This window comes from Hippopotamus amphibius, chromosome 4, assembly GCF_030028045.1.
Source record: "Hippopotamus amphibius kiboko isolate mHipAmp2 chromosome 4, mHipAmp2.hap2, whole genome shotgun sequence".
Taxonomy (NCBI): Eukaryota; Metazoa; Chordata; class Mammalia; order Artiodactyla; family Hippopotamidae; genus Hippopotamus; species Hippopotamus amphibius.
In genome coordinates this window covers 75050691-75066181 of record NC_080189.1, presented here as the reverse complement: position 1 = coordinate 75066181, position 15491 = coordinate 75050691, and the positions used below count along the sequence as shown (strand labels likewise).

The 15491-nt window shown below is 42.4% G+C and overlaps 1 protein-coding gene across 4 annotated transcripts in view; it reads right to left on the bottom strand.

The window, feature by feature from the left end:
- The window catches only part of LANCL2 (LanC like glutathione S-transferase 2), a 60833-nt gene that overhangs the window by 3114 nt on the left and 42228 nt on the right, over nucleotides 1–15491 (bottom strand). For 3 of the 4 annotated variants that reach the window (XM_057731404.1, XM_057731402.1, XM_057731405.1), the window contains exons 6-8: nucleotides 13747–13929; nucleotides 2817–2993; nucleotides 72–144 (exon numbers count right to left, since the gene is read on the bottom strand). In XM_057731404.1, the coding sequence (XP_057587387.1) occupies nucleotides 72–144; nucleotides 2817–2993; nucleotides 13747–13929 (433 nt within the window). The remainder of the gene's footprint in view (nucleotides 1–71; nucleotides 145–2816; nucleotides 2994–13746; nucleotides 13930–15491) is intronic. The other variant, XM_057731406.1, reaches the window with a different exon arrangement.

Sequence of the window (15491 nt, the reverse complement as noted above, 5' to 3'; positions counted from 1 at the left end):
GGTACACAGAGTCAGGAGAACCAAATGCACACACCCAGTTACTCAAACCTGGAGTTTTCCTTCACTCTTACCTTCAAAGAGAGAATAGGGTCTGTCAGGAATGCGGCACCCATGTGCTCCGTATTCTAGACACCACTCTGCAAACTAGGAAGGGAGACATTTCTTTTTTAAGAGTGGGGATTTCACGTGGTCAAAGTGGAACAAATAAGACACTGCCGTGAATTCACCAGGAATCAAAGCAGCCAGACTCGCAGGGAACGGAGCGTCAGGAGCGTGGGCCGGGGGGACCTGCACCTCATCTAAGCAGGTGAGACCTGGCAAGTTCTGTCACCTGGGGAGGCCTGTTTCCTCATCTGTGAGGGGGAATTTGCCTAGGAAGGCTGTCGAGAAGACAGAAATCTCACAAGCCAACAGCAACTTTCCGTCTTTTCTAGGACGGCCTCCTGCCCCCAGCGGCGCTCCGCCTACATTAAAACCCCGGCTCTGAAACGGCTCGCCGGGCTGCGCTCTCTGGGCTCATTCCCAGCCGCGCTGCTGAACACGCAGCCCGCACGCCCGCCCCGCTCCTCTCCGCTCCGCTCCCTGACCCACCCACTGCCCAGTGACCACCCTGTTCATCTTGAAAACGCATCCCTTAGCTTTCTCAGCAATTTCCTTTGAGCTCCCTGACCCTTCCTTCTTAAACCTCTTCAATGGATCTTTATAACATTATAATACATTTCCCTTTTTTGCTCACGCTAACATTCTTTTTGGTCATATGTATATAAAGAACCATAAATTCAGCACATATACAATAACACACTGCTTTCTACCCTCCAAATCTGCTCGCTCTTCTAGCTTGTGTGGTGCACCATCTATGTGGTTTCCTCAGTCAGACATCAGGGAGACTTTCACACATTTCTGTCTTCTCCACATTAAAAACCCCCGCTAAGATCTGTGGCCTCAGCACCCTAAGTGTTTCTAAATTTCTCCTCATTAGGCCAATGCCAACGCCCTTGGTTTATAACTCAACACTTCTCACATTAATTATTAAGCAACAATTTGGAGAAACCCAGACTGTTTACCTCTACCTCATCCATTCCACTGCGGCCACTGCAAACCTTTCGAGCGAGGAGTCTGAACAGGAATTACGAACCCCTGTGAAGCCCCACCTTGCAGATGAGGAGGTGCGGCTGGTGATGAGAACCTCCCAGAAGCAGGCGCCATGGGGCCTGGGCTCCCACGTAACTGGGGTGGGGCCCAGGCACTCCTTTAAAGCGCCCAGTGATTCTAAGGTGTAACCGAGGTTGAGATCTACTGACTGAAGGGAAGGACTCGTTTTCTTTCGCCTTTATCCCTCTGAATTCACCTCTCACCCTTGGCATCCCCCAACACTGAGCACGCGGGGTATCAGGCTGCACTGCGCTGTGCCTGCCTCCGTGGCTCTGCAGGGGCTCTTCTCCTCCTGGGATGTTCTCTTCTCCTGCAAGGATGGACGCTACCTCCCCAGGCCAGGCCTTCCTGGCCCACCCAAAAAGCTCCACATCTTTAAAAAACGAGCTGTGCCTCACCCCCATGACGTCCTCCCCGATCACCGTATTTTCTTACCCATCTGCTACCGTGATGGCTGCTCGCCTGAGCTGCCCCTCACCTCTCTGACTCCATCTCCTGCTCTGTTCTGGCCGCGGGGACGTGGCAGGCCAGACCGCGGGGTGCTCACCCCTCCAGTTTCCTCTGCTGGCTCCCCTCCTCTTGCTCAATCTCCAGCTCTGCTTTAGGTCTCGGCCCACACGTCACTACTGTGGCCCGGGTTGGGCGGCTGCCCTCTGTGCCCCCACAACACCCTATGCAGCTTTTGTGAGTGTGGGCACCATGACCACATGTGTGTCTCGGGGCACCAGGAGGGAGGGCTCTGCTCCACCTGGTTTGAGAAAAGGCTTCATAACAATAATAAATATAAGGCATCCCGAATGCCTCCATCTATCTAGGGTCATTGTACATTTTGGTGTATTTTCTTCCAATCTTTTTTTCTGTGTCTCTATTTTGTGACGTGTGTATAGTAATAAAAATGCCAGCAAACATTTACTGAGTCTTGCTGTGTGCGTTCGTTTCCACACATCCGACACACATTTATGAAGTCTCTACTTGGTGCTGGGCACTGTCCTAGGCACTGGGTGGGGTCGGGACATCGACTAGTAAGGTCACGCGGCTCACGGTCTAGTGCGCGGCACACCAAGAACAAGCAGGCGCACACAGTGAGTGACCCGGTGGCTCCGTCACTGGGGAGACCTCAGAGGTCCTCTCCCCCAGGCAGATCTCAGGGGAGCCCCAGGCACGCTGCACCCTGTGGAGAGCGGAGCAGCACAGCTGCGTGCAGGGCATGGAGTGAGGCGGTAAGGAGGCAGCGAGGACTGAGCGCATGGGGCTCTCCCATTTGGGGCTGTAGGTTCTATTCACAGGCAGTGGGAGACCACTGGAGGATTTTAAGCAGGGGCAACTACTGATGATCTGCGCATTATCTCCGTTAATTCTTCTTGGAGCAAATTTAGGAGGTCAGTAGTATTTTCAGAGATGAGGAAACTGAGGCTTGAAGAAGGGGCGCCCCAAAGTCATGAAGCTAATAAACGCACAGGAGTGCATGGGACTCCAGGATGCATTTCCACTCCTTAGTCCCATTGTACAGATGGGACTGCCGAGGCACAGGGCCTCCAGGGACAAGGCTGTGCAGAAGAAACCGCAGTGTTGGGAGAAGCATGTCTGAAGAAGGAGAGAGATATTTTGGGGCTCTGTGTGTGCTCTGGAGGGCTAAGAAGCCGTTTGGATAGAGATGTGCTTACCTTACAAGCGCGGTAGAGGTACTTTTTATCCCATGTGAGGTGGTAAAGGGAAAGGAAAGAGTAGCCATTCCCTGCGGTCCCGTGACAGATCCCATAGCCCTTCCTCAGCAAACCCCGCTGCCAAATCACGTCACTGCACTCCATGGCATCCTTCAAGTACTTCTCCTCCTTAAAAACCTGGGCAATGGAAAACAAAGCAGTTAAGCAGATGTCTTATATAATGAGTTAGCAAAATATTTCCCCTTTCTGTTGAGAAAACTGCATGACATTGGGAAACCTGAAATGACACTGGGATAAGCCAAGCCCGGCGGCGGCAGCGGCACCACCACACCAGGCACCTTGCAATCCCAACCCACTCCTCTCCCCTCTTCGCCTGCCTTCCAGCGCATGGTTTTCCAAAAGCAGTTCTAAAGTTCAAAAAATTATAAGGAAAGCTACCAGATCTCTTTGGTGAGATGCTCTGTCACAAATAAACCACCTTGTGCTTCCTACAGGCTGCAGCTGTGACACTCCTGCAGTTGAGGATTCCACGCTGTCCTGCCAAGAACATTCCACACCCCAGGTCAGCCACACATCCAACGCACCTGATGAGCTGTCATAAACCGTCACGAGGAAACCCACACAGAGCATCCGGGCCCCAGCAGCAGGCAGCACCGTCTCCACACAGTGGTTTACGGGGACGGAGAGACAAACGCGCTTGGTGGAGGGAAGCGCCCGCACAGGGAGGCATTCGCCTCCCCCGACTCCCCCTGACACTCTTCTCTGTCTCCTCGCATTTCATTTATTTTCTTTCCCCAGTCCTCTCCTCAGAATCTGTTATTAGCAATCTCCACTGCTTAGCTCATTCCATTCTAATGCAAATGAGTTTTGGACCATGGAGTGGAGGCAAAAGTCACTGGAGGAGAGCTCCCTGGGGCGGCAAACAGGATCCTCCTTGTGACTGCTGAGCAGTGACTCCTGGGCACCCGGCTGAGGAGGCTCTGAGGCACAGGAGAAACAAAGCGACTGAACTGTGATCGGCTTCTAGAGGTGGATCCGCATTTCAGTCACTGCTCCTGGTGCAGAACCTCGCCAGGGTCAGAAGTAAGATTCTCAGTCATGAAAGCAGCTGAGACACAAACGCTGGGGTCCCTGAGTCTGAATCTCAGTTCTGTCACCTTTTAAATGTGGCTGAGGACAAGTCACCTCTTATGTCTTAGTTTTCTTTACTATCAAAAGATACCATTTCTTCACCTCAGCAGCTTGTTGTATGAAAATGAAATGACATACAAGGAGCTCTTAGAACACTGCCTGGCATACAGGGCTACTTCTGTGCTGTCATTAACTACTATTCTTTCTGTGTCATCACACCAGCACAAATACTTCATCCTCTCATCTGCATCTTAAACCTCTTAAAATAAATTATAAAAAGAAACTTTTTCCCATCCTAAAAAAATTAAGTCAAAGCTGATAGGTGAAAGGAGACTGCTTTAGAGGATATGTCATAAAATCACAGAGAGTTGTCTTTAAGACAACCTGATTGGGTCCTTCCTGGTGGTCGCCCAGGAGTACGTGAAATTAATCGGACGTCTTTCCCGTTGCCCCCGTCCCCCTGGTTAGACTGAAGCTGCTAGAGGCACCCCCACACAGCGAGCTTTACCTGCCTTCCCCGGCTCCGGCAGCATGTCCACTGCACCCACTACTATCATACAGTCACGCTCCAAGTGAGGAATTGCTTTTAATAGTGGGACACCTGAAAATCTTATGAACATCGAAGAAAGCTCCCAGATTTATTCACAGATTTATCTTCTCTACATTGTAGCCATCGTAACTTGGCCAGAAGATGTATTTACTGATCCACATTACTGCTCTCAAACTGTAAATTTCCCTGGGAAGTGTCATGACAAAAAGTTTGAAGAGAGAGTGCAGTGCAGAGGAAAACATAAGAGATCTGGAGTCAGAAGACATTGGTTGGATTCCCTCTTCCACAACTATTGACTGTGTGTAACTTTGGGTGAGTCATCGTGACACCTCTGAGTCTGTCTGCTCAAGTAACAAAACGAACTCATGCTCACATGACCAAATGTTGAAAACGAAGACAAGGATTTGGGGCAGTTATTAAAAATCCTTAAGGATGAAAAAGAAACTATACGTGTCATCAATGAATGGTTTGGAAATCTCAGAGAAACTTTACTATAAAATGAAATAGATGTTCAGGAACTGAAAAAACACCAATAGGTGAAATTAAAAAATTATTGAATAAGGCTTAATAGAGAAGAACTCATAAGTGAATATGAAGCTAAATAAACAGAAATTATACAATCTGAATTACAGAAAAGAAACAAGATGAAAAACAAAAGACTCGGGACTTCCCTGGTGGTGCAGTGGTTGAGAATCTGCCTGACAATGCAGGGGAAACAGGTTCGATCACTGGTCGGGGGAAGATCCCACATGCTGCGGAGCAATGAAGCCCGTGTGCCACAACTACTGAGCCTGTATGCCACACCTACTGAAGCCCATGCACCACCACAAGAGAAGTCACTGCACTGAGAAGCCTACGCACCACAACGAAGAGTAGCCCTCGTTTGCCGCAACGAGAGAAAGCCTGTGTGCAGCAACGAAGACCCAATGCAGCCAATAAATAAATAAAATAAATAAATTAAAAAAAAAAGGATTGAAGATGATAATCCTTGATCTTAAAACAAAAACAAAAACAGAAGCCTCAGAGACCTGTTGGAAAGTAAAGGCCTAACATTATCAAATGTAGTGAAAAATATACAATTACAAGTTCAAGAAGCTTAAAGGCTCTCAAGCAGGATAAACACAAACAGATACACATAGGTACATGATAGAATATCGAAAACTAAAAAGTAAGAGGAAATCTCAAAAGCTTCCAGAGAAAACACAGACTACTTGTAAGAGAACAGTATGAAGAATGATTAACATCTTAGACATAGTGAAGGCCAGCAGACAGTGGAGCAGTATCTTTAAAGAACTGAAAGGAAAAAAAACCTGTCAGTGTAGATATTCAGCAAAAATATCTTCAAAGAATGAAGGTGAAATTTACAAAAGCCAAGACGTGGAATTAACCTATATATCCAGAGATAGAGGAATGGATAAAGAAGATGTGGTACATATATACAGTGGAATATAAGCCATAAAAAAGAATGAAATAATGCCATTTGCAGCAACATGGATGGACCTAGAGATTATCATACAAAGTGAAGTAAGCCAGACAGAGAAAGACTAACATCATATGTTATCGCTTATACATGGAATCTAAAAAAATGATATAAATGAACTTACTTACAAAACAGGAACAGACCCACAGACATAGAAAACAAACTTATGGTTACCAAAGGGGAAAAAGGGGAGACAGAAATTAGGAGTTTAGGATTAACATACACACACTACTATATATAAAATAAACAAGGTTCTACTGCATAGCACAAGGGAATTACACTCAATATCTTGTGATAATCTATAAGGGAAAATAATCTGAAAAAGGATATATATATATATATATATAATATATAGATATATGTCACTTTGCTGTACACCTGAAACTAACACAACACTGTAAGTCAACTATACTTCAATAAAAAAAATAGAACAAAAGAGAGTGAAGAGTAGGAGCCGTGGTGCCACAGCCCGGAGACCACACTGTTTCACATCTAACCCTTTGCAGAGCACATCTAACTCTTCAGAACCACTGTGGACTAGAACATACCCTGTCCTTTCCTCAGACCTGGTCCCCGAGACCTTGCTCCTCTCTCTCCTCTGTATAAGCCTGCTGTGGATTTCATCGTATGAAGTAAAATTCAGACTTTTTTAATACCTTGTGTATTCTTCCACTGAGCTATAGATTCTGACCTTACTCCCTCTGCCTCTTAAGCTTTTCCAAGGGAAAACTGGGTTTATCTTTTTCTTTTATGGTTTAATATGTGACTACATGGAACAGCCTTTGGGGTGCAAACCATTATTTGTCTTATTGCTACGGTGTTTTTAATTTTTTTTAAGAACTTTTATTGAGATACAGTTAACAGGCAATAAACAGCATATATTTAGAGTGTACAATTTAGTATCCCCATCTCCCAATTCATTCCCCCCCAATCCTCCCCGCTTTCCCCACTTTATAATTTCTTCATAAATACTCTGAATAACAATGTCTGCTCCAAGGAAATAAAGGTTTTTCCCTTCCTTCTTATCCAATATTTCCTTTATCTTCTTCAAGATGATTTCAACTATTAAAATTAAAATCTTTAAGGAAAATATCAAAAAAGGAAAAATGAGTTCATATTCAGTGAAACTGGATTGGTAAGAGGGTTTGGACTTGCCAAGAAACAAACGTGACAAGAAGTTAACAACACTACTTAACAGCTTTTTTTATTCTCACAAGTAGAAGTGAAGTTACAGGTGATTCATTTACTAAGACTTCTTCCAGTAACAATACTCACTTTATTAAGAGATTAAACTTACAGTATTTTAGTAGTTAATTAAAAAACTAATTCTTAAGAGGCATTTCCATTGAAGCTCTTGAAGAGAAGGAATCCTTAACAATTTTCCACTTCAATTTTTTTTACATCCTCCATTTAGACTTAGCAGCCAATCTGATGGGGCAGCAGAATTGAGTTTTCTTAAGTACAGGGCAATATTCATCTCTCTCATTGCTTTTGCTTATTGTTAGGCATTCCTAAAGTGCTAGGAAATTTCTGGACCAGTTATTACAAAACCTCTGTTCTCCGCAGTTTTTGAATAATAAAGAAAAGTCCACAGAATTGATCTAGATGTTCATGGTAAGGACAGCATTCTTCACAAACCACCACAAGAGGTGGAAGGAAGACTGAAGCACGACACCCAGAGGGATAGTTTCAGATTTTGCCCATGGAAATTACCACTGTAGGAACAACCAGGAAGTAACCAAAACTTTCACCTATATTAGGAAAAGTTCCCTGGTATGTAAAGCAGATGTACTAACAACCCCAAAATGTCAAGCTCACCTTGAAAACTATAAAGCAATTCGGTACAAAACACCCACCAGGGCCACACGGATATGTAACAGTAGGAATTCCACTGTTAGAATTATATCTGGTCATTCACATGTCAAGAACCACACATCATCATCACAGAGGACTGATAGAAATTTTCTTAAATTGGAAAAAGATACAGAAACCTTGTTACCACAGACACCACAATAATCTACAAACTGAAGGCTGTTTGCCAGATGTGCATTCCTTGCAAGAATCATCTCTTTGACAATGGATCACCCTCTCCTAAGTAATCTGCTGAATCAGTGAAAGCCAGGCCAGGGGAGTTCCAATTGGTGCATTCAAGGGAGTGGTTCCAGACAGAAAAACAGGGTGTCCATACGGTGCTCACTACCCAAGGCAGGGCCTGAGGCCTGGGATTGTTTAGCAATGAGTTGGGATCCAAATGTATACACTGCAACTAAAATATACTGTCCTTTATTTTCCATTAAAAAAAAAAAAGAATGAAGGTGAAATAAAGACAAATTTAAGATAAGTGATAATCCATGTGTTGTCACCACACCTGGACTATAAGAAATGCTAAAGGAAGTTCTTTGGGCTTGATAATCGACAGAGAGCTGGACCTTTAAGAAGGAATGAAGAGCACTGAAAAGAGGAAACACAAATAAATATCAAAGACCATTTTTTTTGCTTGTCTTAATTTCTTTAAAATACATATGACTATTTAAAAAGCAAAAATTATAAAACTATATTGGGGGTGTATAACATTTGTTGATACATCTGATGGATGCAATAAAGATGTACAGAACTGCAGTCAAGAACTAGGCACTCACTACTTCCTTACATTTTATGTGACGTGTACAATGTTAATTCTAAGCAGAGTGAAAAGTTAAGGATGTGTATTGCAATTTATACATCACAATGTTAAAGATGTATATTTAGCAACCACTAAAAAATGTACATAGATACAAAGAGTCAACAGAAATTAAAGTGGAATCCAGAAAATATCTAGTTCATCTCTCTTACCTCCCTAAAAAGGCAAGAAAGAAAAAACAGAGGAGGAAAAAAAAGTCCCAAGATGCAGCCAATAGAAACCACATGGAAAAATGGCAGAGCTAAATCCCACCATATAAATAATTCCATTAACTATATATGAACTAAACATTCCAAATTAAAGGCTGATGTTGTTAGACTGCACTGCTAGACAAGTCCCGACTGTGAAGAGACACACTTTAAAAATAGACATCAAAAACTATAAAATATTGCTGACATGAAAGAAAATGTGAAAAGTGAAGAGATATACCTTATTTGTGGATACGAACACTCTATTGATATCAGTTCTACCAACACTAATCTATAGATTGAATGCAATCTCAGTCATAATCCCAACAAGCCTCTTGTGTAGAGGTTGACAAACTGATTTCTAAAATTTATATGGGAATGCAAAGGATCTAGAATAGTTAAAGCAATTTTAAAAAAGAAGAACAAAGTTGAAGTCTTAAATTATTTGATTTCAAAACTTACAGTAAAGCTAGAGTAATCCATGGTATCAGAGTGACAGATAAAGAGGCCAAAGTAGCAGAATAGAGAGTCCAGAAATAAACCTACATTTACTAGGTCATTTGATTTTTGAACTAGTGCCTCTATAGGTACCAAATCAGTCAATGGGGGAAATAAATGTCTTTTCAACAAATGATGAGGGAACAATCAGATACTCTTACAGTTAAAAAAAAAAAAAAAAAGAACCAGGCTTCCTAGGTGGCGCAGTAGCTAAGAATCCGCCTGCCAACGCAGGGGACACAGGTTCGATCCCTGCTCCAGGAAGATCCCACATGCTGCGGAGCAACTAGCCCGTGCGCCACAACTATTGAGCCTGTGCTTTAGAGCCCATGAGCCACAACTATTGAGCCCATGTGCTGCAACTACTGAAGCCCATGCGCCTAGAGCCTGTGCTCCACAACAAGAGAAGCCACGACAATGAGGAGCCTGTGCACCACAACGAAGAGTAGCCCCCACTCACCGCAACTAAAGAAAGCCCAAGCACAGCAAAAAAAAAAAAAAAAAAAGACCCAACACAGCCAATAAAAAAAAAAAAGAACCTCATTCCTTCCTTCACATAATATATAAAACTTGAGACAGTTCTAAATGTAAAATCTAAATCCATGAAGCATGTAGGAGAATATTATCTGTATAACCTAGTATTAAGTAAAACTTCTTAGACAAGAGACAGAAAATACTTGCCATTAAAAAAAACCACACTGATAAGGCAGATTTTACCAGAATTTAAAACTCTATTCATTACAAGATACCATAAATATGATTAGGCCAACTACAGACTGGGAGAAATTATTTCCAAAACATATCTGACAAAAGGACTTACAACCAGAACATATGAAGGAATTTTTTCAATTCAATAATAAAAGGATAATAAATAAATAAAATAATGTCGGTAAAAGATATGAACAGACACTCAACAAAGATGCACAGCTGACCCTTGAACATGGGGGTTGGGGCGCTGGCCCCCACCTTGCTGAAAATCCTTGTATAACTTTACAGTGGGCCCTCTCTGTATGCTGTTCTGCATCCTCGTACTCGGCCTACCGAGGACTTATGGCATCACAGTACTGGATTTATTGAAAAAAATCCATGTATAAGTGGCCCTACACAGTTCAAACCCATGCTGTTCAAGGGTCCACTGTACAAACAACTCATGAGCACAAGCAAAATTGCTTGATATCATTAATCATCAGGAAGACACAAATTAAAATCACACCAGAATAAAATTAAGACGACTTTCAACACCAAGTGTTGGCAGAGATGTGGAGCAACTGGAGCTCTCTTACACTGATGGAAGGTAAAATGGTACAGCCCTTTGAGAAAAGATCTGGCAGTGTCTTATGAAACTAAACAAGCTACCTTCTGATCAAGCAATTCCACTCCTAGTTATTGGCCCCAAAGAAATGTAAACATATGTTTACAAAAAGACCTGTACAAGAATGTACACTATAGCTTATTCACAACAGTAAAAAACCAGAAACAACTGAAAAACAAAGGCATACACCGTGGTACATTTACAAATGATGCTTAATATATGGAAGGTACCAGATTCTTGAGAAGGAAGGAAAGAAAGTATAGTTTGGGAAATAATCTCTCCAGGTGATTCTGATATACACCACCTAGAAAGACACTCCATGTTAGAAATAATCAACTTACAAAGGAGCTTTTGGAAAATAATTTATATGAAAACATCCGATGGACAGTCAAGAGTTGACCATCAGGATGCATTTCTAACACAGTTCTATTGTGAGAATTTCAGAGCAGGTTTGTGGGTGCAAGAGGGGAAGGTATGGTTGTTTCACACATTTAGCCCAGAATCAAAGGATTACTTTGATATCACTATGGTAGACTTACATGGTCTTCTTGGGCAACATGTTTACTTTACCAAATATAATTTTATTTGACCAATGTTAGCATTTATTTATTAGTGGCTGAGTCCACAGAAACTGCTAATGCCCTATAGGGCCTAAATGTGTGGTTAGAAGGTGGTAGAATTTGTTACCATTACCTATAATTTACTGTCAGATAATTAAGAATTGATCATAACTATTCATCAAAATAGATTCCAGCTATGAGGTCCACAAATGTAACTGTTAGGAAATCATTTGCAATTAACAAAACTCCTAATACAGGACAGAAATACTGTTAAAAGTCTTAACATTTTTTCCAAGATCATCGAAAGTACTATGTAATTTCAAACAATACATGTTCTTACCAACAAGAATATATACCCTATGTGAAATGTGATTAGCATCTATAGGAGGGGAAGACAAATTTAGTGAATCTGGACTCAATTTATAGTTTTATTTGTGAAAGATATTAATATTTTTTTTCAAATACTTGAACACCTTATGCCTTCCTAAGTGCTCCTGAAGAACTTACAACTTTATGTGCCAGCATAAGAAACTGCTGAAAGCTTATTGCTACACAAAATTTAAACACCTCCTCATTTTAAGAAATGGCTTCAATGGACATGGACCCTCTTAATTGGAGTTAACAATAACCTGAGAAAAAATAAGAATCTAGAGTTGTGTTTCTCTAGCTTTGTGCCACTCCCTGCCCTGGCCAAATACAAACTTCATACTCCACTCACTAATTTACGCTCTGAAGACATATTTTCACCCCCAATTGTAAAAAGGTATTATCTATGCTTCTTCAAATTACCACTGCTGCCTCCTGGCCCAGAAGATTCCGCTATTCCTCTGTTTCCTCATGTTTGGGAATCTTGATGTAAATGGGCAAAATTAAGTTTTAGTGACTAAGTATGGGAACTTACTGACATTGTCCATGCTTTCTGGAAAAGAGGAACTTCTGTTTTGAAATCAGTGGGGTGGGAAAGGCACCTAGCGTTCTCTGCACACAGATCCGGGCTGACATGGTGGCCCTGCTGGCAGCAGGGCTCTGCTGCACTTGCTCCCTTGGTACCAGCAGTGGTGGAAGCAGATGGTGGCCACAGTCAACAGGGCTAATAGAAATGTAACTGCCCAGGACAGGGGCCCACTGGGAGCCCTGGCTCCTGACCACTTCTTACTGCCCAGGGCTCAGCTGCTAAAGCAGGAGTGGGGAGACCCCTAGAAGCCAAGATTACCAGCCACCAGAAGTGCCCACCTCTATGGCTGATCCTTTTTAAAGTAAAAGGGAAAAGGAGTTTGACAAATAGAAGCTTTCAGTTTTTAACAGTCATACATCTATTTTGAGAATCAAAGGATTCCCGTTTGTGTTGTCAATACTGTGCTCAGATATTATGGTTGGATATTTATAATATTACAGACTCATTTCTATGTCACTGAAGTTACATTTTCTCTAAAGTTTTAGAAAAGGGGAGGCAGTGATTTGAACAGAATTCTATTTTAATTTAAAAGCTGAGTTATTGTTAAGAAGATGAATCGTTAAGTTCTTCGGATTTCCAAAAAGTATATACTTCATTGTGCCTTTCTCTCATCAAACATCATAACTTTCTGGGTTATTTTCTTGAATGCTCATACCTGACTTTTATACTATGTGAATGTTTGTGGTGTTGCTGTAGGACTAAAAACTTCTGAGATATTAGCCTAAATCATGAAAGATAATTCCCCACATTTTTTCTAAATGATTTATTATAATTAAACACAAAAGGAAAATAAAATTGATTCAGGGACCAGTTCTTCTGTAATCTTCAGGTAGACATGTGAATTCTGCTCCAGTAACTTTATGTAAAACTAAGAGACCTTGCCCAAACACTAATCAATCACTGCAGTCACATTTGTTTACTCTGGTGTATAAGCAACAACCTCCAACATCGACTGTTACAAACATTAAAAGAAAAATAAAATTGCAAAAGAAGCACTATTTACTTTCAACTTACATGATAATTCTAAGTCCAGGAGAGAAATCAACAGTATTCTTAATATTGTGCCCACACAGATCTTGAGTCTACTACAATTCATCAGTAAAGGTACTGCCTAATTTCCATTAATGCCCCATATATGTAAAAATTTGAATGCCACACCCATCTTTTGTAAATAATTTTATAATAATTTAAAACTGAAAGTTAAAAGCTCCTGAATCATCAACATCATAATCATCATCTACCAATACAGGCTTATTCGAGCAAGGAAATCAAATGATGTGAAGTCAAACAAAAAGCATTTGGTTATAGTGCTGCCTCCTGCCTTATTGGATATTCATCCTTATGTCATCTAGATTTTCTTTTACACGTGAATATAATTCCTGTTAAAATACACACACACACACTTACAACTATAACTATAGTGGTGATGAACACTGAGATAAAAAGACTTTCTGTTTACCAATAAAAATATTAACTCTAAAAGGTTTTTAGTTTGCAAGGAAATGTGCTTATTACCAAAACCAAACTGAAGTGCCTGTGCACATCGGGTGCTAAGGACACGCCCTGCAGCACTGACCTTGTACGCCTGCATGAGCATGTGGATGACACCGGGGGCCCCGTGGCACCAGTGCACCAGTCGGTCTGTCTCATTGCTTAGCGAGGATGGATAATTCCCAGATCGGAATCTTTTGTGGCGCATATAGTCAATACTAGGTTTCACCATTTCTGCCAAGGTTTCTTGGTCCACTTTTGCTGCTGGCTTTTAAACAAATAAACATAAAACATTTAACTTATTTTTCCACATTTTTTTTTAAACCTGCGCATTGTGGCTAATATAGTTAAGCATGAATTACCTAGAAGACTGAGGAACATATAAAATTAGGATTAATTCACTTCTCTGGTTACTTAAAGCCTAGGCAGACATTCGCATCGATCCTTGCTGACGCTGCAGATGAAGCTGAAGTTGAAGTCAAAGGCCGTCCACTGGGGAATTCCCTCTTGCTCAGGGGAGGCCTTCAACTGACTGGATAAGGCCCACCCACAACGCGCAGAGCAAACTTCTTCACTAAAACTCCACCTGTTTAAATGTAAGTATCACCCAACACCCTCACAGAAACACCCAGAATAATGTCTGACCAAACATCTGGGCACCGAAGCCCAGCCAAGTGAACACGTAAAATTAACCACCACAGACAGCTAGCTAACTGTTTAAACGGGGACTTTCATATACCTGTATCTACAAGTTGTGTATCTGGGCTGTTTCTCCAAAAAGGAGACTTCAGTTCCTCACGTGAGGTGGGGAAAGGTGCTGGTGCGAGGCTGGCTGTGGCAGCAGGGAGGCCTTCCTGCTGACCGTGTGCACAGTGACGAAGCCCCACTTTCACTTCCGTGCTTCAACGTCAACTCTCCTCCACACCTGGCTTTCTGGAGCTAGAAGAACTGGGTCGATTCCCCCGCACCACTTACTGTTATCCCCAGTCACCCCGCCGTGCAGGGTGATCTCAATGCAGAGGTCCTGCTGCGCTGCACAAAGATTTTCAAAGACGCTCTCCTGTGGCCCAAACCCCACTCCCCATCTGAACACACATCTGGTCCTGCCTTCGAGGGCACTGTAAGTTCCCGAGCGCAGGGCTCTGCAGGACACCTGGCTTGCTTCCTGCTGGTGTCCTCCTCCTCGGGCACCTGTGCAGCTGTCCCTGTCCTGTCGGGTCACCACTGTTCCTTGGTTCCTCCTTCTGCTCTCAGACTACTTGTCGTGTGGGGCACCAGACACCTGCAAGTCTCATCAAAGAAGCTGGGTGTCTGTTTTCTGTTTTCCTTGAGGTTTTGAGACGATTTTCAAGAGGAGAACTGTTCCTTTAGTCTTCATTGTGAAAGTGGAGTTCTGTTTCAGTGATATTTTGAAAGTTTTTGTGTATGTCGTTCTGATAGCTATCTAAATGAAACTGCACATGGAGTCCCTGCACGGCTAGGGGGGCACTGCTGGGGAGATGTGCTGCACAGCCAGCCTCACGGGACCAGCTCAGGCACACCACTGCTTAGCGACCAGGAAGAGAACGCTGACACCAATCTCTAAACAGAATCCTTACGAAATAGTGTTTCCATGTTCTTCACTTTAAAACCCCCTAATAACTAGCAAAATTAAACACCTAAATCTATATTATTTTTTCTTGGTATGATTCTCATACGATTATGTTCCCCTAAGGGTATTATCACTTTAAAAAAAAAGGTTCAAAAGCCACTGTCAAAACCTTTCTCTGGGAAAACAGAGAAAAATGGGCAATCTATCAACTGTCTAGAACAGCACTGCCATTTTAAAAC